General features: G+C 36.9%; 1 protein-coding gene across 1 annotated transcript in view; it reads right to left on the bottom strand.

Moving 5' to 3' along the window:
- LOC105219441 (protein Wnt-10b) overlaps positions 1 to 27040 on the bottom strand; it is a 190271-nt gene that overhangs the window by 32899 nt on the left and 130332 nt on the right. Inside the window, 2 exon segments of the mRNA XM_054226495.1 lie at positions 11132 to 11210; positions 11261 to 11408. Coding sequence (XP_054082470.1) covers positions 11132 to 11210; positions 11261 to 11408 — 227 coding nt within the window.

A 27040-nucleotide genomic window follows, 5' to 3' on the forward strand; every position in this document is an offset into this window, starting at 1 on the left:
ATTTAATTCAGTAAGAAATCACGCCATGATAAAGATGATATAAAAGGCTGCACTCAAATTTGTGTAGAAGATTTGAAATGAACGCCCACTCATTGGTCAATCACCAGTGAAAGACTAAATTCCACCGTCAACAAACTGATTTGATCTTTTCAGTGTGGCTTTAGACCTGCAATTGACCAGATCTTCATCATGCGCCAAATCTTGAATAGGATCCGTAAAAAGAGGATCGACACACACCATCTCTTTGTCGATTTTAAAGCTGCTTTTGAGAGCACGAAAACGAGTTGCCGCTATGTCTGAATTTGGTATCCGTGTAAACCTAATACGGCTATACAAGATAGGCATTCGGTGCGGGTATTCGTGCGTAATATACTACTAGAAAGGCACTTCGCGCGGATTTCTTTCAGATTTTATTACTAAAAAGGACAAATGTCTCAAGGAGATAGGCACTTCGCGCGGGTTGTGGTGTACTAAAAATGTCGAAATCTAGAAAGTCGAGTTGCCGTTTTATGCTACACAATTTATTTTATGTAAACTTTTAGCAATTTTTGAAATATTTTTCGGTTTTTTAGATAATATAAAGAATAATATAATAGATAATATGCGTTTGATCACAATTTTAGTTTTTGTATCACAACATTATTAAATACAGTACTTTTCGTTTAATTGACCCTATGGTTAATTGGTTTCCCCGTATAATTGAACGGTGTTATCGGACATAAAATATAACATATGAAAGCACACGTAAATTTTCTCGGATAATTGGACTCGGTTAATTGGTTTTCTCGCTTAGTTGGTTCAAAATATATGTCATCAAAAATAAATTTCCTTTTAAATTTCCTCGGTTAATTCCAACATATAAAATTGTTGGAAAAAAAACCACACTGTATAATTTTTTAATAATAAATTTGAAAAACAAATATATATGTATGTATGTACATTAATAGATACATAGATTACATAGTACATAATATACTTATTGCATTTTTTCCTTTAAGGATAAAAAATATTCAAATATTTGAAAAACTTTAAGTGCACATACATATGCATTATCCTTTAAGAGGTTAGGTGAGTTTCATAGGTTGAAAACATGAGTATATCTACAATTTTTTGTTAATGCATACAATCATATATTAGGTTGCCAGGGAGATACATACATCCTAATATTTTATTCAGCATATTAAAGATACATATTGTGAAATTAATATTTCCAAATTCCGAAAGCTCAGCCGTTGGTACCTCATCATCCAAATCAACAAACCAAAAATATTTCTTGTTAATGAACAAAGGAAAAAAGATAATATTAACAAGTAAGGAAAGACTAAGTTCGGGTGCAACCGAACATTTTTTACTCTCGCAATTTATTGAAGAATCTTACAAACATACAAAATTTACCCATAAATTCGGCATAAAGTTTAATAGAATAACAATATGAGGGCTGAGGTAATTCTTCCATTTTCACCAGCAGGGTACACTATATCCAAGACTATACGTCACTTAATTTTGATATCTCACATATTAACCAATACATATATGTGAAATAAAGCCCACCGTATTTTTGAAAAACCTATAATTAGGTATATGGGAGCTAGGAGATGTTATGACCCAATATTAATAATTTTTTTTAACAGAACACTATTAGGAGAAAACAATTTCCTCTGAATTACATTAAATTATCTAAGAGATTTACCCAAATTTTCGGTTAAAATTTACCCTTAGGTCCTGAGTTCAATATGTTCGATATCTGGGGCCTTGAAAAGTTATTGTCAGTTTTCGCCAGTTTTTGCACAAGTGAAGTCAGAGAAGATATGTACTATTTGTGTAAAGTTTTATTCCGCTATCTTCATTGGTTCCCTATGTATACATGATAAAGTGAAAGATTCAGATGGAATTAAAAATTGAGTTATATGGGAAGTAGGCGTGGTTGTGAACCGATTTCGCCCATATTCCACCCGTGTCATCAGGGTGTCAAGAAAGTGTTATATATCAAATTTCATTAAAATCTGTCGAGTAGTTCCTGAGATATGGTTTTTGACCCATAAGTGGGCGATGCCACGCCCATTTTTCATTTTGTAAAAAAATCTGAGTGAAGCTTTCTTCTGCTATTTCTTCTGTAAAATTTAGTGTATCTGACGTTTTTCGTTAGTGAGTTAACCCACTTTTAGTAATTTTCAACCTAACCTTTGTATGGGAGGTGGGCGTGGTTATTGTCCGATTTCAACTATTTTCATGGTGTGTGGTGGGGTACGTAAGAGAACCGACTGCAGAAAGTTCGGTTTATATAGCTTTATTGGTTTGTGGGGGCGGGGCCACGCCTGCTTACCCAAAAAAACTACACCCAAATATGCCCCTTCCTAGTGCGATCCCTTATTCCAAATTTTACTTTTATAACTTTATTTATGGCTTAGTTATGACACTTTATTTGTTTTTGGTTTTCGCCATTTTGTGGGCGTGGCAATGGTCCGATTTCGCCCACTCCCTCTCTGCCCCAAGGAACATGTGTTCCAAGTTTCATTAAGATATCTTAATTTTTACTCAAGTTACAGCTTGTACAGACGGACAGACATCCGGATTTCAAATATATTCGTCACCCTGATCACTTTGGTATATATGACTCTATATCTGACTCGTCTTGTTTTAGGTGTTACAAACAACCGTTATGTGAACAAAACTATTATACTCTCGTAGCAACTTTGTTGCGAGAGTATAAAAACATTGATGAATTTTTCCATAATTTTTTTTAATAAAAAAAAGCTCACGGAAGCCAAAACCAAATTTTTTTTTATTTTCCCAGAAGCCATTTATCGATACTAACACTATTATAATACGGTTTTACTCGTATTATATTGTTATATATTGTTACTGTATAGAATATTTTACCGTCGACAGGTATATGAAATTGTTTTGGATTGTTTTATAATTGGATATCCCAACAAAATGCAGGACAACGTTTGCCGGGTCCGCTAGATTTATATGTACATATGTATCACGGTTTTAGTTATTCTAATAGAATTTATTATTATATTTTCACTTTTCTTTTATATGTTCATGTCAATACATAGTTTAGTTATTGTGTACTAGGCGACGTGAATGGATCAAGCTGTTGGGCGTAAAAAATCCAACAGCTAAGCATTTATTTGCGTGCCAGAGGCATTTCTCTCTTAAAATGAGGAACGGTCGCTTGATAGCGAAGACGGCAACACCAGATTTAGACTTAAGATTATTATCACCTGCGGTGGATATAGAAAGGGTAATAGATTGTAGTGGACAAATAGGTAGCGTATCAGGACAGAACGAACTTATACAATTAGGGTGCGAAGATTTTAGACCTTTACATCTTAGTTCTTCCCCAGTTAGAATTGCCTCAACTTCAAATAGGAATACGTTTGAAGTTGAGTATTTAGGTGAATCCCTTCAACCCATATCTAGTGTTCGACCGATACCAAATTTTTGGCCGATGCCGATGCCGATTAATCGGCCAGTTGGCAAAGAATCGGCCGATCCCGATGACGATGCCGATTCTTTTATCAACAACTTTATTTAGTAAATTAGTATAGTAACAAAAGAAAAACAAATCCAAATAACATCACAAAATAAGTAAACAACTCAGTACATACGTAATTTTTTTTTTTTTTCAATACACATTTATTTACAGAATCTGCTCTTTAAAGCCTAACAATAAGTTATAAAATCTTAAAACTAATTAAAACTAGACAAGCACAACCAGGGGATTGAGTTGTTTTGGTGAAACGTTGCTCTTTAGTATGCAGGCATATCTCTTCTTTTTAGACGTGATTGCTTACAGGATTGTACTAAAGCCTTAGCCAATGGGTTTGGGCGATCACGGAGTTTGGATATATATTTCAATCTGCTGTCCTCTACTTCTTTCTTTACCATAGGGACACCAAGATCTTTATGGATATTATCATTGCGCATGTACCATGGTGAGCACGTGATTGTTCTAAGCATTTTCGATTGGAACCTTTGTATTATATCGATATTAGTTGCACAGGTCGTACCCCACAGTTGAATGCCGTACATCCAAATCGGCTTTATGACCACATTGTATAAAAGCACTTTGTTGTCTAGGCTAAGTTTAGAGTTTTTATTTATAAGCCATATGTAAATATGAAGTTGTTTATTCATTTAATTAATTTCAAAACTAAATAAATTATTATTGTAAGATATAGGTTGATAGAAAAAATGAGTTATTCGCGTTTTCTCAAAGCGAATCAGCTATATAGCCTTTTTCCTAAAAAAAAAATATGAGCATTAAGGCCAATATTCGAAAATAGTAGGTCTAGTAAAAAGAATCTGTTATTATCAAAGATATGACTTTTGTCATTTATATCTCGCGTTGTGAAAGGCGTCACATAGTGATAGTAACTCGATAGAAACATCGGAAGCTTGTTTGGGAGGTTCTTTTGCATGCACCTTATAGTCCAGGCCAGCACCAAGTGATCCGTACTTTTAAAAATAGACTCTCCTAGTTACAAATGCATTACTTCAAAATCAAAATTCAACAAGTTGTTAAACAAAACTGTTAATATTTGACATAAATCGAATCATTTTAGTAGTGCTAAATAAAACCTTCAATTTAATGCAAAATTATGTAATTCCTTTATACTAGACTTAAAGTATCATCGTGATGAATTATTAGTTTAGTCAAATGTGAATCACTGTGTTTTATTTAGTGTAATCCAAAAAAATAGAATTTTGTGGCCGATATGGCCATATCTAATAAAGAATATTCATATTTTTCCTCTTTAGGAAATTTCCAAACAGTTAGTACTTCGGCAAACAGTAGGCAGACTCAAACAGATCAATATTTGACAGAAGGGACACCTAGAAAAAGAATGTATCGGGAGGAGTTGGACAATAAATCACAGGAGCTAGAATTTTTGCGCAATAAGGTGAAAATTTTAGAAGATAGGATAGAAATTTTAGAAATAACTAAATATTTGTCTATAGTTGGGCAGAAGGAAAATAGACAAATAACAGAGCTATGAGGCAAACTTCCTCCATATCTTGCAACGTGTGTGAGAAACTGTTAAAAAAATGCACCCCGAACTCCGAAGGGTTATAGATAGAGTCCGACCGATTAATCGGCCTTGGCATTGGATTCAGCATCGGCCGATTCTTAGATGATTCTTTCTACTTCTTTTGAATTACACTTATATTAATTTTTCTTTTACACTCTTGATAAAATATAATAAAATAAATATTAAGTCTTATAAAACTCAGTTTGATTCATATTTGCCTGAACCAATCATTCCTCGCGATGATAATATTAAGTCTAGTATAAAGAACTTTACTATTTTCGTTTTAAATTTATTATTACATTATTTTGAAAGATCCGATTTATTTTAAATATGCACAGTTTTGTTCAACAACTTGTTGAGATTTTGTATGTACATATGTTTGTAATGGATAAACTCAAAAACTACTGTGCCGTTTTCAAAAATGCTTTCACCATTGGAAAGATACATTCACCCCCCCTAGAGGTAGTAATCAAGTTTTACCTCAATGCAAATAAAAATTAAATTCATGTTCGAATTTTCCTCATTTTACTTTTTATACTCTCGCAACAAAGTTGCTACGAGAGTATAATAGTTTTGTTCACATAACGGTTGGTTGTAAGTCCTAAAACTAAACGAGTTAGATATAGGGTTATATATATCAAAATGATCAGGGCGACGCGTAAAGTTCAAATCCGGATGTCCGTCCATCCGTGCAAGCTGTAACTTGAGTAAATATTGAGATATCTTGATGAAACTTGGAAGACGTATTTCTTGGACCACCGCCACGCCCACAAAATGGCGAAAACCGAAACACATAAAGTGCCATAACAAAGCCATAAATAAAGCTATGGAAGTAAAATTTGGTATAAAGGATCGCAATATAAAGGGGCATATGTGGATGTAATCTTTTTGGGGAAGTGGGCGTATCCCCGCCTCCTACTAAGTTTTTTGTACATATCTCGCAAACTACTAAAGCTATATCAAGGAAACTTCTTAGAATCGTTTCTTTTAGGTACTACCTTATACAGTGCAAAAATGGAGGAAATCGGATTATAACTATGCACACCTCCCATACAAAGGTTATGTTGAAAACCACTAAAACTTAGTGATGAGCGATATTTCAATACCGGTGAGTTTTTCACTGTGTTTGAAAAATCATATATAGCAACTGTGATCAATTTTTGTAAATATCAGTGATTTACAATCGCAATTTCAGTTCAGTAATCTGAGTTCGATCACAGTAGCTATAGAGAAGTTCAGTGCTTTTGTTCGATTACAGTTTTGTTCGATTTAAGTAATTCTAATTCGATCACTGTATCAATAACAGTTCAGTAATTCTAATTCGATCATTGTAGCAATAGCAGTTCAGTGAGTCTAATACGATCACTGTAGCAATAGCAGTTCGAAAAGTAATAACACTGTTCAGTAGCAATACCAGTTCGAAAGTAACAATCACTGTTCAGTAACAATATCAGTTCGAAAGTAGCAATCACTGTTCAGTAACAATATCAGTTCGAAAGTAGCAATCACTGTTCAGTAACAATATCAGTTCGAAAGTAACAATCACTGTTCAGTAACAATATCAGTTCGAAAGTAGCAATCACTGTTCAGTAACAATATCAGTTCAAAAAGTAACAATCACTGTTCAGTAGCAATACCAGTTCGAAAGTAACAATCACTGTTCAGTAACAATATCAGTTCGAAAGTAGCAATCACTGTTCAGTAACAATATCAGTTCGAAAGTAGCAATCACTGTTCCGTAACAATATCAGTTCGAAAGTAGCAATCACTGTTCAGTGATCACAGTAGCAATTTTAATTACGATTTCCATAATTTTGGGTACGGTGATTATAAAAGCAGTTAAATGTACCCAAAATTTATTAAGTAGTTAATTGAGATTACAAAAACAGGTAAAATTTGGATATTGTTAAAATTAATAAAAATGTAAATGTAAAAAATTAAAATAAACTGTGGAGTACAAATTTTCATAAATTCTTTTTTTTGTTGTGATTGCAATAGCCATATAAAATCACAGTGATTTAAAAATAGCAATCACTGAAATCACAGTAAAAATGCTTTAATTCAGTAACGAAAACCAACAGAAACCTTTAATTTCATTATAAAGAAGGTACAGAAGAGCTGCACTCAAAATGGTATACAAAATTTTAAATGGGCGTGGTTCCGTGTTTTGTTCACAAAGTATTGTTAGTAGGGAAAAGTGGCGTCCAGTCGAATGGTCGGATATTATTCATTTATATGAAAACAGTACCCTGGACGACATTAGTTGCACGCATAAATTAACCTCGGCACTCATTGCCCCTAAACCTTTCAACAAAATAAGCATACAATTAGCTTCTCCAGGTTTTAATCACTCTGTTGCAAGTGTAATGTTCGCCCTTTATAGCTCCCGCAAACTTAATAGTTATAAGTCTCCATCTTTTATTAATACAGCCGAGTTCGTAATTTTTTGATAAGTTATTTAATATTTGTAATAGTAGTCAGCTTGGAGCAGTTAGTAATTTTAAAGAACCGTTTTCGGCAACTGCGGACCAAATAAAATTTTTTGAAGAAGTCGAGGAGTTCCTTATCTCCATTAAAGTGTATGATTCGTTTGGTCGCGAAACAACAAACACTTGTAGTTTTATAAAAGGTTGGTAGTTTGAGACATTTGTGGCGTTTCTGGTAAAATCAGGGATTCGCATATTTAATGACTCAAAACTGACTCAAATAGATAAACTGGAAAATTTTTTCGGACATATACGTAGAGGGGGAATTTGATGTCAGAATTACTCCGTAGCGTTTTTCATATTTTTTCAGACAAGCCTGGAACTCTTGCCAGTTGACCAGTGTGAGTCTTTTTCCAAAAGCTCTCTCCAAAGCGTCTGCAATGACACTTTGGTCCTTATCACCTCTAGGCAAACTTTTCAAGGATTGCCAAGACCTACTAATCCCACCTCATTTCAAAATATTCGAGTTTTGGTAAATTTGGGCCTCGGTGAAATCAGCTCTTTGCATACAAATGCTTTCGTATATTTTTGCGGATACATGTATTATATATATTTTAAACAACATATATAATTCTTTAATGTCATTACCAAGATTTGATGGTGGTATTACTGAAGAAGATTTCTTCTTTTCTAAAGAAAAGCAATATAGTAAATAATTGCCAGGTAGTAAAACCACCTTCCGAACTTATAGATTTTTTAACAAAAATCGAAGAAATTTAACACAACAATTTGATCCTACTTGCCATAAGCTGTCATCGAATGGTTAAGCGTTATGGAGAAGCTAAAATAACGCTCTATCCTGTAATTCAAACAGACAGGCAGCACTTATGGTGCAAGCCTGCGCTAAAATGTCCTCTTAATCATGCGCAATGTGCTGAACCATTTTCTTAGTTGGAAAAATACTGTTTCGAGCTGCGTCTATGTCTTACGTTTTATCGAAGTAAAAACTACAAAAATATATATTTGTTTTGCCATTTTTGTCTAAAATTTGTCCTTCTAGTCATTTTTGCCATTGTTAATAGTCTACATATGTAAAACAAAGTTTGGCAGCACTCAGCAAGCGGCAATAGAATTTTTAATGAGGTATGCGCATACTTTCCTGCACGAATTCAACTAGATAACTTCGTTGTTGCTTTCACGGTCAAATTTTTGACAGTCGCGCAGCGCCCAAAGATAGCGAGCAGAGAAGTGACCAATCGATTACCTACTATTGTTGTGAAAACTGTAATTCCGACGTGATAAAATGTCTCTATATAAGAATTAGAACATATTTTCTTGTAAACGCTTTTAATAAAAAAAGTGAATTACAGTGATTTCGAAAACATAAAGTTTTTGTGTGTCACACACAAGTGGGCGTGTATATCTCGCAAACCAATAAAGCTATATAAATTAAACTTTCTGCAGTCGGTTTTCCTACGTACCTCACCACACACCATGAAAATAGTTGAAATCGGATAATAACCACGCCACGTTTATTTAAAACTCTGTGTCGAAATACGTAGTACATCGAACAGGTGATCTCAGCTGTGAAAAATTTCCTGTTATCCAGCTGATTCTTTTTCTACTCGTATGCTTAGACAATGGATCAAAGTTGCCATACAGGTTGAATAATTACAGAATAAAAATTTTATTCCCAACTGCATTACCGACTAAACGACAGGTTGCTAAAACCTATTAGGTTCGCTAAAAACAAAAAATGACTGAACCTCTACATGAGGTGACGCCGAGAAACAGTTACTACGTTTATGCTTCATTTCTACTCGGTTATATTATACACGGGTAAGTACAACCCACATTCATAAACACTTTTTCAACACGAGTTAAATGATCTACTTGGATAGAATATACACATTTTCTTTACGTATGTAGACGAGTTAACTCGGATGCATAAACGGATTTAGAGTTAAGTTGAATGTCAAATCAGCTGATTTTTTGTGCCGGTGTATATTGTTTTGACAAATTGCATATACAGGGTTCCCGTATTGCCAATTTTTCGCTAAAAATTTATCAATTACACAAAGATAATATAGCACTCAAAAAAGAAAACGAAGAACTAAAAGCCAGTAAAAGGAAGCCTGTTAGTATAGCACCAAAACCATCAAATGTAAGTGTTGATGAAGTATACGAAACGGATGATGATGAACTAGCTAAAGAAACTGAGTGGATACTCAAAAAGAAGCGCTCTTCAAAAATACGTAAAGCTGATAGTTACCCAACAATTAATAGCCCTTTGAAAAATAAAAATAAAGAAATTTCGGCAATTAATGATACCAAAAATCACCGACCACCACCAATTATAATACGATGTTAATGATTTCAATAAATTAGATTCGGATATTACCGCTCTAACAAAAAAACAAATTTTTAATAAAGCTTTTGAGTAACGGTGGCATATAAAATCATATAAAAAAATTATGTAGGAAAAAAACAATTTATCAAGCAATTTAATAAAGTTAATTTTTTCACAGCCATTATGTTGGTCTTAATTAATTTCACAAGTTAAAATATATACCTTCCACTTCAAAATCCATTGAAAATTATCTTGATTCTTTAACCAGAACAATTTGAAGTGCGTTGTTGCTGCGAAGTTTTTCAACAAAGTTCTGATGGGCTTTGAAAATGTACAGGTGTTCTTGCATGGTGAGATGGATTGAAGATGGCACTAGGAGTTTTCGAAAGAAATGTTTTACGAAAGTTGTATGGTCCTTTGAACATTTGCAACGGCGAATACCGCAGACCATGGATTGAATAACTGTCTGCGTTTTCCGACGACATTGACATAGTTCAACTTAGTTATCTCAATTTAGCCTGAAATGTTAAAGACAAGAACGAAGTTCAAAGTCGAACTTGACGAACGTCTGTGTAAGTCTATTGTGAGAACAAGACGACCGCTCATTAAAACGCACATAATTTGTTCGTATTGCGTTCGATTACGGCATGATATGTGTCACATCTAACCACTCTACCAGTATCTTAACCATCGCTTGCACAAGATACGCTAATTTAATTCCGGCTTTCATATTTGCGATCTAGCATCCGACGAACGTAGATTTGAGAGTACATCCAAATTATAAGGGTAGGTGTAACATAAAAATGGGCCATTACAACATTAGAATATTGTTGTATATTATTTGTTGCATATTATTTTCGAAAATATGAATTAGCTCATTCTATTGATCATAATTGGCTCGAAGTCAAAAACAAAAAGTATCATTTAGAGAACAAGCTGGCTAATTCAAATCTATATGTTGCCAAGTATTCCAATGATTCGTTTGAATCTATAATACCCTTCAGCTACAGTTTCCAATTGTTTAGCATTAGCTATGTCTATAAATAACCCTCAAGGCCAAACAATGCCCATTTCCAATTTAGATTTAGAACTTAACATTTCCAATGAATTCCACGTGTTGAATGTATTCGTGTTAACAAGAGACAAGTTAACCAATAAAATGGTGTACCGAGTGGAATTGAATTAAAATACAATTTTTATTCATATTAAATTTAATTGTGGCCGTGTTTACTAGTATGATACATATATTATAATAAAAAATCACGATCTAACTACTTTTTATATGCATGAACAGTAGAGAAATTATTACTCACCTTTTTTAAGAAGATTTGAAACATGTGGGTTACGAATTTTTGTGCTAACGGATGAACAATTCCAACGATTCCACAGAAACTATTATTGGCATAAATGAATTAAATATTTTAATATTATTAATTTTTTACCTGTAATTGGCATTCGCGAATTGCCATGTCTAGACCTTCGAGGGCTGCTGCCGCCACATCACTGGCTTTGTAGCAAAGTTCAAGTTGGTCTTTAGTTAATCCTGGCACCGACCGACAAGTCGCTCGCCCATCAGGTAAACAATGAAACCTAGACCACAAAAACCATATTATCACTATATTCTATATTTAATATCCATAAACTTACTACCGAATAACATAAAGCCACCATAAAAGTATAAATAAATATTCTGCAATATAAACGCAACCAAATTGACAACATTTGATATATCCGGTATATAAGGAAAATGTCAATTGTTAGGGAAATCATATTATTATGAATGTGTACGTGCGAGACCAAACGTGGACTAAATGGTCACCAGAAAAGATTGTGCCTCATCATATGACCACCCGGCAAATAATGGTTCTGTTAAACTACTTAACCTTTGTCTGCTAACGTGCAAACGGCAAATAATGGTTCTGTTAAACTACTTAACCTTTCTCTTCTAACGTGCAAACGATGTATCGATGTTTTTGTCGAAATGCCTACTGAACGACTGTGTTCTAAAGCTAAAGCAATTATCACGCAGAAGAAACCCCAAAACACAGTGAAGAGTGTCAGTGAAAAAACTTTCCTAGTCGTTGTTTTTAAATTATGTTATTTATTGAGAGAAAGACGTCTAACAGTGTAAATATAATGTGTCAACTTAAGATGTAGTAACTACTATATTTCGTTTATTTACGCTTCTGCTTCTGAAATAAGTTTCTTTATACTAACTATTAAATTACGTTGAAAAAGTTCAAAAACACATCGATGTTTTAATGTCCGATGATTTGGATTTCGATGTTTTGACATTCAAATCATTAAGTCAGAATGGAGCACATTTACCTATAGGCAATTCCTAAAGTAACCATAAATACGACACCTAATTCGAAATAGTGTATCTATCGAAGGAAAACATTACTTTGGAGGAGAATTAATTGCGTTTTACCGGAAATTCCTTTTAATTTGAACAACATCTTTACATTGATGAATAAATGTATTTTACTACAGTCAGAATCGTTGCTTCATTGCATTTTCTTTTCTTTGCAATGCTACAAAATTTTTCATCCGATTTTAAACTATCTAAAATGATAAATTTCTCATGTAAACTTTTTTTCACGTTTAGGCGGGTTATAACCACGCCCTCCTCCCACACAAAACTACTGTTGAAACATAATAAAAATACGTTAACTTACTAAACATATGACCAATTTCAACGAAATACGGTTCGTAACATTTCCTTAGCGTCTAATGCCATAGCTTGAAAATGGGTGAAATAGATTCACAACCGTGCATACTTTCAATATACCACTATTTTGAATTGAATCTGATTCGTTCACTTTACATTATATAAGTGAGGCACCTGTTAAGATATCGGAACAAAACTTTGCAGAAATAATGTCTTTCAAGTGTGTCCTGTATTCCGCAATGTGACTATAACTTTTCAATGCCCCAGTCATCGAACATGCAGACCTCAAAAAAGTTAAAATATCGGTAAATTTCTAAAGAAGTTCAAGGAGATGTGTTATTCTTATAGTGTGCCAAGAGTGGACGAAATCAGGCTAATATTTCCTCTAGCCCCCATATACCTCATTTACGGATTCTCAAACTTCCGGTGGACTTCATGCCCTAAATATCGGATAATATGTGAGATATATATTCTAGAGGACTTTATCTCGAATATGTGGGCCGAATAGTGTATAATTTTAATGCGATCAAATAAATTTTAAATTTAAATTTTTTTCACCGTGGCTTTCAAACTATACGGACGTGTTCTTGATGCGCTCCGTGAAAACTTTCAGAATAACAAAAAACAATATAAACAAATAACTAAAAAAGTGCATTAAAGCAAGTGTTAGGCAATAACGCCGAACGGGATAACCAAAACATAAAAAATCATAATAATAAAACAGTGTAAAATTAAGTAAAACAAAAAAATAATAACAATTATAAGTGAGACGTAAACAATTTCTCAAAAATATGAGCGCAGCGCAGCCTGACCAACAAAGCCGTAGGCATTCTCTGAATGCCTACTTTAGTTTTGTCGAGCCTGCAAAACCTACCAACAAAAAAGGCAACGGTGAGAAGGATCACAGCGACCAACTGAGCCTAAGCAGAGCTTACAAACAGCAAAGTCAGCAGAGAACGGCAGTCAACAAGGGCCAGCAACAAACAAGAATACACCAACAAATTCGCAGGTGCCAGCAAATGAGCAGACAGCGAAGAAAAACATAGCGCAAGGTGAAAATGTACCAATAAAAAAAGGTTTATCTGTGCAGATTGGTATTGACCGCTACATCAATGTAAAAAGAAAGTTAAGTCCTTCAAAATTAGCGGTCAATCCTAAAAAATTACAAGGCAATCAAAAACAAACCTGATGTTTTAAATGGCAACAGATTTGCCGTACTAAGCAATGGTTCTGATGATAATGCGAAGGGTACCACCACAGTCGCGAATGCTAAACCACCGCCAATATATTTGCGGGAGCGTAGCTCAAATGCACTTGTTGCTAAATTGAGTGAAATTGTAGGCACTAATAATTTTCATATAGTGCCTTTGAAAAAAGGCAATATAGATGAAACTAAAATACAGTGGTACACTGAGAAAAATTTCATGGACATAGTTAAATATTTGTCAAACAAAAATAAGAACTATTATTCTTATCAACTGAAGAATTCTAAAGGCCTAGTCATTGTAATTAAAGGTATAGAGTCTTCCGTAGATTCTAGCGAAGTCAAAGAAGCTCTTGAGGAATGTAGCTTTGAAATTAAAACTGTTGTAAATATCTTCAACAGAAACAAAGTACCACAACCCATGTTTAGAATTGGACTGATGCCCAATTCTAACCAGCTTAGAAAGAACGAAGTGCATCCAATATATAATTTAAAATATTTGCTGCACCGTAGAGTAACCGTTGAAGAACCACACAAAAGAAATGGTCCGGTACAATGCACCAATTGCCAAGAATATGGGCATACCAAATCCTATTGCACTCTACGCAGTGTTTGTGTGGTATGTGGAGATTTACATTCCACCTCCAAATGCACCATTAAGAAAGATAATTTAAATAAAAAATGCAGCAATTGTGGAGCAAATCACACTGCCAACTATAGGGGTTGTCCTATTTATAAAGATTTAAAATTAAAGCTGTCATAGGGAAGATATCACAGATCATATACCAAAACCTAGTAATATTAAAAATAATACCGAACAAGGGAGCTATGCCAATGTTGTAAAAGGTAACATTGTACAAATGCAACCACCGCAAAATCCCCCAAATGGTGGTATTGAAACCATGATTATAAATCTTACGCAATGTATGACGCAATATGTCTACTATGCAAAATATGATACAAGATTTAATAAAATCGCAAAACCAAATGCTGCAAACTTTATTAAGTATAAAATGAGCGTACTAAATATATGTATATGGAATGCTAACGGTGTTAACCAACATAAACTAGAGATTATTAGATTTCTGTCTGAAAAAAATATAGATGTAATATCAGAAACTCATCTGACAAACAAAAATAACTTCAATATACCCGGATTTAGACACTATGTTACAAATCACCCGGATGGAAAAGCGCACGTTGGAACGACAGTATTGGTTAGAAATCGGCTTAACCACTATGCTCTAGAATATCATGCTACAGCCCAGTTACAAGCTACAACAATATCATTAAAAAATCGGGGTTGTGATTTAAATCTAACTGCTATATACTGTCCACCTCGTTTTAAAATTAAAAGAATTTAAAAACTTTTTTGGAACGCTAGGTCATAGATTCCTAGCAGGTGGAGATTACAATGCAAAACACATGTACTGGGGCTCACGTCTAATTAACCCTAAAGGAAGACAGCTGTACAACACAATTATGAATAAGCACAATAATCTTGATATAATATCTCCTGGCAAGCCGACATATTGGCCCAGTGATCGTAACAAAATTCCAGATCTAATTGATTTCGCAGTAATCAAAAATATAGATAGATCGGTTGTGACAGCTGATACATGTACAGACTTATCTTCTGATCATTCACCTGTACTAATAAAGTTGTGTGAAGAGTCCATATTCGTTGAGCCAAAGGTGGGTCTAACATCTCACAAAACGAACTGGTTGAAATATAAGAAATACGTGAGTAGCCACATTAATAGAGAGTACATAATAAATACAGGAAGGGATATTGACGAAAAGAAAACTCAATGATATAATAACTAACGCAGCTGTCTTAGCAACACCAAACAGAAACTGTAAGCCACTTGGTCTCCGAAAAACCACTAATAGAGAAATAGAAAAGCTTGTAAATGAAAAAAGGCGTGCTAGACGAGAATGGCAGATAAATCGCTCTCCTTCCACTCAGCTTCAATTGAAATCTGCCGTACGAAAATTAAAGAAAGCGCTTAAACGCGAGGAAGAATTCCACAATGAAATGTATATAAAGAAGCTATGTCCAAACTCAAGAAAGCAAAATTCCCTGTGGAAAGCCCAAAAGTCCATGAAGCCTCCAGTCGACTCCAACATGCCTATACGAGACTTGGGTGGAAATTGGGCTCGAAGTGACGAGGAAAAGGCTAATTGTTTTGCAAATCACCTGGAAAAGGTATTTCAACCTAATTGCCCAAAGAACAACTTTAAGTTGTCAAACTTACCTAACACAGCAAATGAGTCGGTCGAGTCTTTTAAGACTTCACCTTTTGAAATTAATTGCATCATAAAAGAACTAAATCAAAAAAAGTCGCCAGGACATGATAATATCACCCCAAAAATTCTTCACGTTACATTTTCTTTAAGACCAAAAATGTGTCCGGCAGTAAAAATGAACAATATTTTGGTGCCTCAAGCGAATGAAGTTACCTTAAGGCTTACGTGGAGAAAACATATATCTAGTAAAACAACTAGCATGAAGATAAGAGCTGCAAATTTAAATTGGCTTATAAATAAAACTCTAAACTTAGCTTAGACAACAAAGTGCTTTTATACAATGTGGTCATAAAGCCGATTTGGATGTACGGCATTCAACTGTGGGGTACGACCTGTGCAACTAATATCGATATAATACAAAGGTTCCAATCGAAAATGCTTAGAACAATCACGTGCTCACCATGGTACATGCGCAATGATAGTATCCATAAAGATCTTGGTATCCCTATGGTAAAGAAAGAAGTAGAGGACAGCAGATTGAAATATATATCTAAACTCCGTGATCACCCAAACCCATCTAATGCTTTAGTACAATCCTGTTATCAATCACGTCTAAAAAGAAGAGATATGCCTGCATACTAAAGAGCAACGTTTCACCAAAACAACTCAATCAATTGGTTGAGCTTGTCTAGTTTTAATTAGTTTTAAGATTTTATAACTTATTGTTAGGCTTTAAAGAGCAGATTCAGTAAATAAATGTATATTGAAAAAAATAAATAAATAAATAATTACATTGCGAAAGTAGAAACAGAATTATGTGAAAATAGATATATATAGATTAAATGGGATTGATTGTTTGCCTTTATTTTGTGATTTATTTTAGTGCACAGGTTTAGTAATCACGAAATGTGAAATTTTTTTTTACGAAATATCAATTTACATAAATTAATACTTATATGTATGTGCATATATGTATATATAGTATATGAATTTAACTGTATTTTGAATTCCATTTATGTGGAAATATATAAGTGGACAATAGGGATTTTAACAAGTAAGGAAGGGCTAAGTTCGGGTGTAACCGCACATTTTATACTCTCGCAATTTATTTATTTAACTTTATTTATATTATATAATACACAATTTGACCCACATATTCGTCATATATATTGTATAAAGTCCTTGGAAGTTGGAAGCCATAATATTAAGTTAGAAGCACCGAGGTCCTCGTGTTCGATATATGGGGCCTTAAAAACCTATGGTCCGAATTCGGCGATTTTTAGAATGGGGCTGCCACACTGCAAAGTTCTGCACCGATATCTTCACTAGTGCTTACTTTATATATTGTAATGTAAACGATTCAGTTCGTCTTCAAAGTTCTGGTATATAGGAAGTAGGCGTGGTTGTGAAGCGATTTGGACATTTTCACAACATATCATTGGGATGTAAGGAAACTATTACAAACCAAGTTTCATTGAAATCGGTCGAGTAGTTCCTGAGATATGGTTTTTGACCCATAAGTGGGCGACACCACGCCCATTTTCCATTTTGTAAAAAAATCTGAGTGCAGCTTCCATCTGCCATTTCTTATGTGAAATTTAGTGTGTCTGACGTTTTTCGTTAGAGAGTTAACCCACTTTTAGTAATATTCAATCTAACCTTTGTATGGGAGGTGGGCGTGGTTATGATCCGATTTCTTTCATTTTGGGACTGTATTAAGAAGTGGCTAAAAAACGACTGCAGAAAGTTTGGTTTATATAGCTCTATTGGTTTCCGAGATATTTACAAAAAAACCTATTTGGGGGCGGGGCCATGCCCACCATTTTGTGGGCGTGGTAGTGGTCCGATTTTGCCTTCCTATGGTGCCAAGAAATAAGTGTGCCAAGTTTCATCAAGATATCTTAATTTTTACTCAAGTTACAGCTTGCACAGACGGACGGACGGGCGGACAGACAGACATTCGGATTTGAATTCCACTCTTCACCCTGATCACTTTGGTATATATAACCCTATATCTAACTCGTGTAGTTTTGGGTGTTACAAACAACTGTTATGTGAACAAAACTATAATACTCTCTAGCAACTTTGTTGCGAGAGTATAAAAATGTGACACTGGCCACAGAACGTGCAGAGAACATATAATATAGAAAAGGTTCATGGTGTGCCGATTGTCAAGTTGGTCCTCTTTTCGCAGGGGTACTCGGCGATATAAGACAGTCTCACCACTTAAATCTATGAGCCAGTATCACCACAAAATGTGATTTTAATGTTAATAACCGTACGCTTACAGTTGCGCTTATATACAATGTGCAAACGACTCTGTAAATAATTTCGTTTATATTTGATATCAAAATACATACATACGTACATGTATGATTTATTCATGACTTATTCTATAAAATGCTTTGAAGTATTTTTATTATAATTAATTATTTTATATACATATGTATGTTAAAATATTATATAATTTTATACTATTATTATTAAAAGCTTCTATAATATGTATACCAAAAGAATAAATGTTCACGTATAATTTGTAATTATGTGTGGATGTAAACAAAATCGAAACTACCATACGCATAATGTTTGTAAATTTGTTTACATGCATATATGCGTAAATATGTATCTCATGGTTTCGTGTAAAATCTTCGTTCCCACAGACAATGGCCGCAAATTGTAATTTTTTGTTCTCATGTCAAAGGCTTGTAATCAGTATCGCGCGTTCGCAGACAAAGAGGTTCAGGTCCCCAACTCATGCTATTGTTAAATTTTTTATGCATTGATTCTTACAGAAATCAATTGCAGTACATTAAAATATGGCATAATATAATTTAGGAAATTTAAATACATTTAATTATTTATATTGGCTAATTGTAGGTCAATACTACATAATACAATACATAATTAGCGCATTTATAATTAGGGAGGGATCACTTGAAGCCCCCCAGTAAAGCTCGATGTGCCGAAGGTTTGAAGGGTTGCCTGCGCGACGTCAAAACGACTCAACATGGCGTCGTTGGTAGAAAATCAGCTTGTCGTACATATGTATGAATATGTATAAGCATGCAAACACATCGACATAAATTTTTGCGAGCTTCAAATCAGAATTTGTACTGAAAAATATTTTAAAACGACTCAAGGGATATGTTTCCACTTTGGTCCTTAGGTTTTTACGGGGTTGCAACTTTTCCTTCTGGAGGGAACATTAGAAAAATCTTCAATTTTTGATTTTTGCCATTGTCGCGAAAGAGACGTACGCGGGAATGGTATGTGCGGGGAGATGTGTATGGCGTTGATTTTATGAATGAAGCAACTTTGTCATGTTGAATGTGCGCTCGCCTTCATGAATGAAAATGTTTTGTTGTGTTTACGACAAAATTTGGCTTCGCCGATTGGTCCGACACAGAAAGCCCTCGAGTGTTGCTAACAAATAAATTTATGACACTTAAAGCATTTTGTTGGCACTTTTTTATCTTTCTAGGACATGATGAACAGCGCCCGCGCTTAGCTGTCGATTGTTGGACCGTCTCCTCCACATCATAAACTTCGCGGAGCCGTTTCTTTGTTGTCGTTGGTACACCACGAAGTTGTAAACGACGTTTTAGGTGATCTGTCACAAGTGCTCCTGCTAACTGCTTCAAAAATATCCGCCTTATACGCGGAGGATGGGATCATGTGTAGAAGTTCGCGCAAGTGAGGAAAGTTTTTGATTGTCATTCACTTGGGAGTGGCCAGAAACTATTCTTCTCCACATGGTTCAAGCAGCTCACGACTTCCGGTTTTAGACCAAGTATTCTCTGGGTAGCCAACAGACATCCGTTTGAAGGCGAAGCCCGCTTAAGCGGTTGTGCGTAGGGCTTGGGACCCACCACATAAAAACGAAGTACCAATGAAAAATCTACGAAAGCCTCGGATGAGACACCCCCCTTTTGATGACGACCCCTGCAAACGTTTTAAGGATAATGATATAAGGGCATGCACCTGGAATGTCCGGACCCTTAATTGGGAAGGTGCCTCTGCCCAGCTGGTTGATGTCCTCATACGACTCAAGGCTGACATCACCGCCATCCAAGAAGTGCGATGGACGGGATAAGGACGGAAGAAGGTGGGTCCTTGTGACATCTACTACAGCGGCCATATAAAGGAGCGCAAATTTGGTGTTGGATTTGTGGTGGGAGAGAGACTCCGTCGCAGAGTCCTGGCATTCACCCCGGTGGATGAACGTCTTGCCACAATCCGCATCAAAGCGAGGTTCTTCAACATATCGCTGATTTGCGCCCACGCCCCAACGGAAGAGAGGGAAGGTGTGACCAAAGATACTTTCTATGAGCGCCTACAACGCACCTATGAGCGGTGCCCCCGCCACGATGTAAAAGTCGTGCTTGGCGATTTTAACGCCAGGGTGGGTAAAGAAGGTGTCTTTGGCACAACAGTCGGAAAATTCAGCCTCCATGACGAAACATCGCCAAACGGCCTGAGGCTGATCGACTTCGCTGGGGCCCGAAATATGGTCGTCTGTAGTACCAGATTCCAGCATAAGAAAATGCATCAAGCTACTTGGCTGTCTCCTGATCGAAACACGCGGAACCAAATCGATCACGTTGTGATAGACGGAAGGCATGTCTCCTGTGTTTTAGACGTGCGTACGCTCCGAGGACCAAATATAGACTCGGACCATTATCTGGTCGCAGCGAAGATACACACCCGCCTCTGTGCAGCAAATAATGCCCGTCAACAAACACAAGGAAGGTTCGACGTCGAAAAGCTGAAATCGTAACAGACATCCACCAAATACTCTACTCGACTTGCACTCCTGCTCTCTGAGAGCACTCATCAGCATCTCGGTATAAGGGAACTGTGGAACAGCATCTCAAACTCACTGCGTACCGCTGCAGCCGAAACAATTGGTTATCGGCAACGACAAAAAACAAGCTGGTACGATGAAACAGACAGAGAAAACAGACTGCCTACCTCGCAACGTTGCAAACGACCACAACACGTGCGGGATGGGATAGATACCGAGAGCTGAAGAGGGAAGCGAGACGCATCTGCAGACAAAAAAAGAAAGAGGCCGAAATGCGTGAGTACGAAGTGCTTGAGAAGCTGGCAGACAGAGGGAATGCTCGAAAATTTTATGAAAAGATGAAGCGACTTAACGAGGGTTTCAAGACCGGAGCATCCTCATGTAGAGACCAAGGTGGTAATCTGGTAACCGATGGCCCGGGCATACTGGGATTATGGAGGGAACACTTCTCCGACCTGCTGAATGGTAGTGAGAGTACAACACCAGGAGATGGCGAACCCGATCCCCCAATCGATGACGATGGAACAGATGTTCCATTACCCGACCATGAAGAAATTCGAATATCAATTACCCGCTTGAAGAACAACAAAGCAGCGGGGGCCGATAGATTACCGGCAGAACTATTCAAATACGGCGGCGAAGAACTGATAAGGTGCATGTATCAGCTTCTTTGCAGAATATGGTCGGAAGAAAGCATGCCTGACGATTGGAATCTCAGTGTGCTCTGACCAATCCATAAAAAGGGAGATCCCACAATCTGCGCCAATTACCGTGGGATCAGCCTCCTAAATATCGCATACAAGGTTCTATCGAGCGTACTGTGTGAAAGACTAAAGCCCACCGTCAACAAACTGATTGGACCTTATCAGTGTGGCTTTAGACCTGGAAAATCGACAACTGACCAGATATTCACCATGCGCCAAATCTTGGAAAAGACCCGAGAAAAGAGGATCGACACACACCACCTTTTTGTCGATTTAAAAGCTGCTTTCGACAGCACGAAAAGGAGTTGCCTCTACGCCGCGATGTCTGAATTTGGTATCCCCGCAAAACTAATACGGCTGTGTAAATTGACGTTGAGCAACACCAAAAGCTCCGTCATGACTGGGAAGGACCTTTACGAACCGTTCGATACCAAACGAAGTTTCAGACAAGGTGACTCACTGTCGTGCGACTTCTTTAACCTGATGCTGGAAAAAATTATAGGAGCTGCAGAGCTAAACCGAGAAGGTACAATCTTCAACAAGAGTGTACAGCTCCTGGCGTACGCCGATGATATTGATATCATCGGAAGCAACAACCGCGCCGTTTGTTCTGCTTTTTCCCGCATGGATAAGGAGGCGAAGCGAATGGGTCTGAAGGTGAATGAGGACAAGACGAAATATCTCCTGTCATCAAACAAACAGTCGGCGCATTCGCGTCTTGGCTCCCATGTCACTGTTGACAGTCATAACTTCGAGGTCGTAGATAATTTCGTATACCTGGGAACCAGCATCAACAACACGAACAATGTCAGCCTCGAAATCCAGCGCAGAATAACTCTTGCCAACAGGTGCTACTTTGGACTGAGTAGGCAATTGAACAGTAAAGTCCTCTCTCGACGAACCAAAATCAAGCTCTACAAGTCGCTTATCATTCCCGTCCTGCTTTACGGTGCAGAAGCTTGGACGAAGCATCAGATGAGACGACACTAGGAGTTTTCGAGAGGAAAATTTTGCGTAAGATTTATGGTCCTCAGAACATTGGCAACGGCGAATACCGCAGACGATGGAACGATGAGCTGTACGAGTTATACGACGACATTGACATAGTTCAGCGAATAAAAAGACAGCGGCTACGCTGGCTAGGTCATGTTGTCCGAATGGACGAAAACACTCCAGCCCTGAAAGTGTTCGATGCAATAAGAGGAAGGCCTTCACTCCGTTGGAGGGACTAGGTGGAGAGCGACCTGGTTACACTTGGGATCTCAAACTGGCGCCGAACTGCGAAGGAGAGAGAGAGGTGGCGCACTATCGTCGATTCGGCTATAACCGGCTAAACGGTTGCAACGCCAATCATATACATACATATGCGTAATACCCTTATCAGTATTTGCTTTGTGTATGACAAACGCATTGATGCCGGATACGTTTACAAGATGGAAAAAAACAGCCAGAGGCCATCTTTTTGTTCCTCTTCCAACATCATTACAATCTACACCGCCTTTGGTACTATTGTAATAAGTAATTGTTTCTGGTTTCTGAGCGCTGGTTGCTGTTTCGTCAATGGCGTGCATGGTGGAAAGTAATACAACAGCTTTCTTTGGCTTAGGAACATATGAAACTATAGTCAATTGATTATGAAATCCGAAAACTGAACTACATGGTGGTCTATTGTTGTTTGCGCTTTATTGGTTCAACTAGACGTTTTACAATCTCATCTGGAGAGTTAGATATCTGATATTCTCCATCTGGTTGTTTTCCGGAATAAACTTCGAAATTGTACTTGTTAGGTTTGTTAGGAATGTAAACCTTCCCTCTAAACCGAACACGAAAACCAAGCAACTGTTCATCGATAGTTACATTCTCGCCGGGGCAATAAGCAGCTAAAAACTTTCTCTCTATATTTTGACACAAATATCTTATCGCTGACATATTATCAATTTTTAGTCTTTCCTCACGATCTGACGTATTCGCAACAAAAATAGAAAACGTTTATAAGACATTATTAGATTAAACATTTCTACGCCTGATCCGTCTTGTGCCCATAAATCAATAAAGTTCAAGTGGGACGCTTTTAGGACTTCAGCCATAATTAGTAAGCCCAAAAATGCATTCATTTCGATATCATCTGATGGGAGTACATCCCGATCTCTTTCAAACTTTGCCTTTATTTTATCTATATAAAAATTGGTATTTGTGACCAAAAGTTCAATAACATCCCTGTCAAAGAATAATTGAAAGCATTCAAAAGGAGATTTGGCGTTCCTTGCATACTCTTTGACTCCCGGTAAGTGAAGAATAATATTTTGTGCTCGGGTCCTTACTCCGTTAGACGGTGGTACTTTAGACCATTTCACTTTTGGGCCATTTCTCTGAGTATGTCGAGATAAAAAATAGTAACTTTCCGATGGTTCGGAGATGTTTTGAATATCTTCGGATTCTTCAATTTCGCTTTCTGAATCATGAGCACTTTCAATAGCAGCATCATTTACCGTTTCGTCTTCCTAAGCTACATCTTGCTCTATATCAGACACTTCGTTCAGCCATTGCAATATTTGCCTTTCGTTAGACATTTCAAATCGGTGAAGAACTAAAAATAAACACATAAGACAACACAAAGAAAAATTAATTAACAATATACTAATATAAACTAAAAGCAAACACAGTACCTCCTCCAAAAAATGTTACGTAACTGGTCGCATGGGGTCAGCGCTCTAGAGAGCAGCGATACGTGCGTACGCGTTAGTGTTCTGGACGAGACTAATTTGCGTACCCCGCGCGGAGTGAAGAAGCTAGAAAAAGCGCGAACGCATATAGACAAAACATTTTTTTTTAATTTCAAGTGGCCCTGACCCCATGCGCCTAATTAAGGGTTAAACATATGTAAGTTTGTGTAGGTATTATTTGTTTGGCATTGTTATGCACATATGTGTGTACATATAGAAAAAGTGCACGCGTCCTTCACTGATAAGTGATAATACCATTATTTGGATGTTTAAAGGCACACCCACATAAGAATGTGCAGATATATGTGTTATATAGCCAAAATTGAACTGATGAAAGATGTAATTTCTATTAATACAAAAGGAAGGTATTTATATATTTAAAATATAAATGTTATTAAAAATATTTTCTATGCAATAAATATGATATCAGCAAATACGAGATAAAAGTAAATATACATATATGTATAAGCTAAAAGGCTAACATGCGGCTATACAATCAATGTAAACGTCTGAACATTTTTTTTCATTTCATGCTCAGCAATGTTAACACGACGCTGTTAAAATTTCTCATTCCGCGTTGGCTGTGGTGAGACTCGCTCATATTGTTTTGTTAGATTTTGACAATTCACACGATGGTCCGCAATTGGACCTTCTCTATATTATACGTTCTCTGGGTACAACTGTATAAGGGTCAAACCACACCGGATCAGTAAAAACGTATTTCTACAACTGCCCATAGCTTCATATAGGCCAAACCACACCAAACAAGACGAAACCAAAAGGCTTGTTCTATCCTTGACTTGTTAGAAGAGATGTTGTCGACAAATTTATTTCAAACCGTTTTTGTTGTCGAACAATACATACTGAGCTATAGCGTGGGTTGCGCTAACGAATCAAACTAGACAAGCAAATCTAGACAAGATTGAAAAACCCGTTTCGTTGCTTATCACTGCACCGTTCTTTTTCAAAGACAAAATCATGCATTGCCTATAATTTAAAATAGATATTGACGCGAAAAAGAAGTGTTTTTAATTTATGCAAGAATTGGGCTTCATATATAATTATAAAAATAAGCATAATTTAAATAACTTAATTAAATATATACATAGGAGTTATGATTTGCGTTAGTTTGTATTTTACTTAAAATTAAATGTTTTATTAAAGACAGCAAATATTCGAATGTTGGCAGCTGCATTCTTGTGAAATTTTAAATATTTTCGGATGCATCCTCAGCCATTGGCACCTCATTTCTCATGACAAAAAAGATCTTGCTGCGGATATCATAACTCATGATTGGTTCATCAAAAAACAATAAACTAAAAATATTTCGATAGTACATGGATAAATTGGTGTTGTTGATACTTGTTCCCAGTATACGAAATTATCTACGACTTCGAAGTTATGACTGTCAACAAAGACGTGGGAGCCAAGACGCGAATGCATATCATCGGCGTACGCCAGCAGCTGTACACTCTTATAGAAGATTGTACCTTCTCTATTTAGCTCTGCAGCTCGTATTATTTTTTCCAGCATCAAGTTAAAGAAGTCACACGATAGTGAGTCACCTTGTCTGAAACCTCGTTTGGTATCGAACGGCTCGGAGAGGTCCTTCCCAATCATGACGGAGCTTTTGGTGTTGCTCAGCGTCAACTTGCACAGCCGTATTAGTTTTGCGGGGATACCAAATTCAGACATCGCGGCGTAAAGGCAGCTGCTTTTCGTGCTGTCGAAAGCAGCTTTAAAATCGACAAAAAGGTGGTGTGTGTCGATCTTCTTTTCACGAGTCTTCCCCAAGATTTGGCGCATGGTGAATATCTGGTCAGTTGTCGATTTTCCAGGTCTAAAGCCACACTGATAAGGTCCAATCAGTTTGTTGACGGTGGGCTTTAGTCTTTCACACAGTACGCTCGATAGAACCTTGTATGCGATATTTAGGTGGCTTATCCCACGGTAATTGGCGCAGATTGTGGGATCTCCCTTTTTATGGATTGGGCAGAGCACACTGAGATTCCAATCGTCAGGCATGCTTTCTTCCGACCATATTCTACAAAGAAGCTGAAGCATGCACCTTATCAGTTCTTCACCGCCGTATTTGAATAGCTCGGCCGGTAATCTATCGGCCCCGCCGCTTTATTGTTTTTTAGGCGGGTAATTGCTATTCGAATTTCTTCATGGTCGGGTAATGGAACATCTGTTCCATCGTCATCGATTGGGGAATCGGGTTCGCCATCTCCTGGTGTTGTACTTTCAATGCCATTAAGCAGGTCGGAGAAGTGTTCCCTCCATAATCCCAGTATGCCCTGGACATCGGTTACCAGATTATCACCTTGGTTTCTACATGGGGATGCTCCGGTCTTGAAACCTTCATTAAGTCGCTTAATTTTTTCATAAAATTTTCGAGCATTACCTCTGTGTGCCAGCTTCTCAAGCTCTTCGTACTCACGCATTTCTGCCTCTTTCTTTTTTTGTCTGCAGATGCGTCTCGCTTCCCTCTTCAGCTCTCGGTATCTATCCCACTCCGCACGTGTTGTGGACGTTTGCAACGTTGCGAGGTAGGCAGTCTGTTTTCTCTCCGCTGTACCAGCTTGTTTTTTGTCGTTGCCGAAATTCAATTGTTTCGGCTGCAGCGGTGAGTTTGAGATGCCGTTCTACAGTTCCTTTACCGAGATGCTGATGAGTGCTCTCAGAGAGCAGGAGTACAAGTCGAGTAGAGTATTTCGTGGATGTCTGTTGCGATTGCAGCTTTTCGACGTCAAACCTTCCTTGTGTTTGTTGACGGGCGTTCTTTGCGGCGCAGAGGCGGGTGCGTATCTTCGCTGCAACCAGATAATGTTCCGAGTCTATATTTGGTCATCGGAGCGTACGC

This window comes from Zeugodacus cucurbitae, chromosome 3 (assembly GCF_028554725.1).
Source record: "Zeugodacus cucurbitae isolate PBARC_wt_2022May chromosome 3, idZeuCucr1.2, whole genome shotgun sequence".
NCBI lineage: Eukaryota > Metazoa > Arthropoda > Insecta > Diptera > Tephritidae > Zeugodacus > Zeugodacus cucurbitae.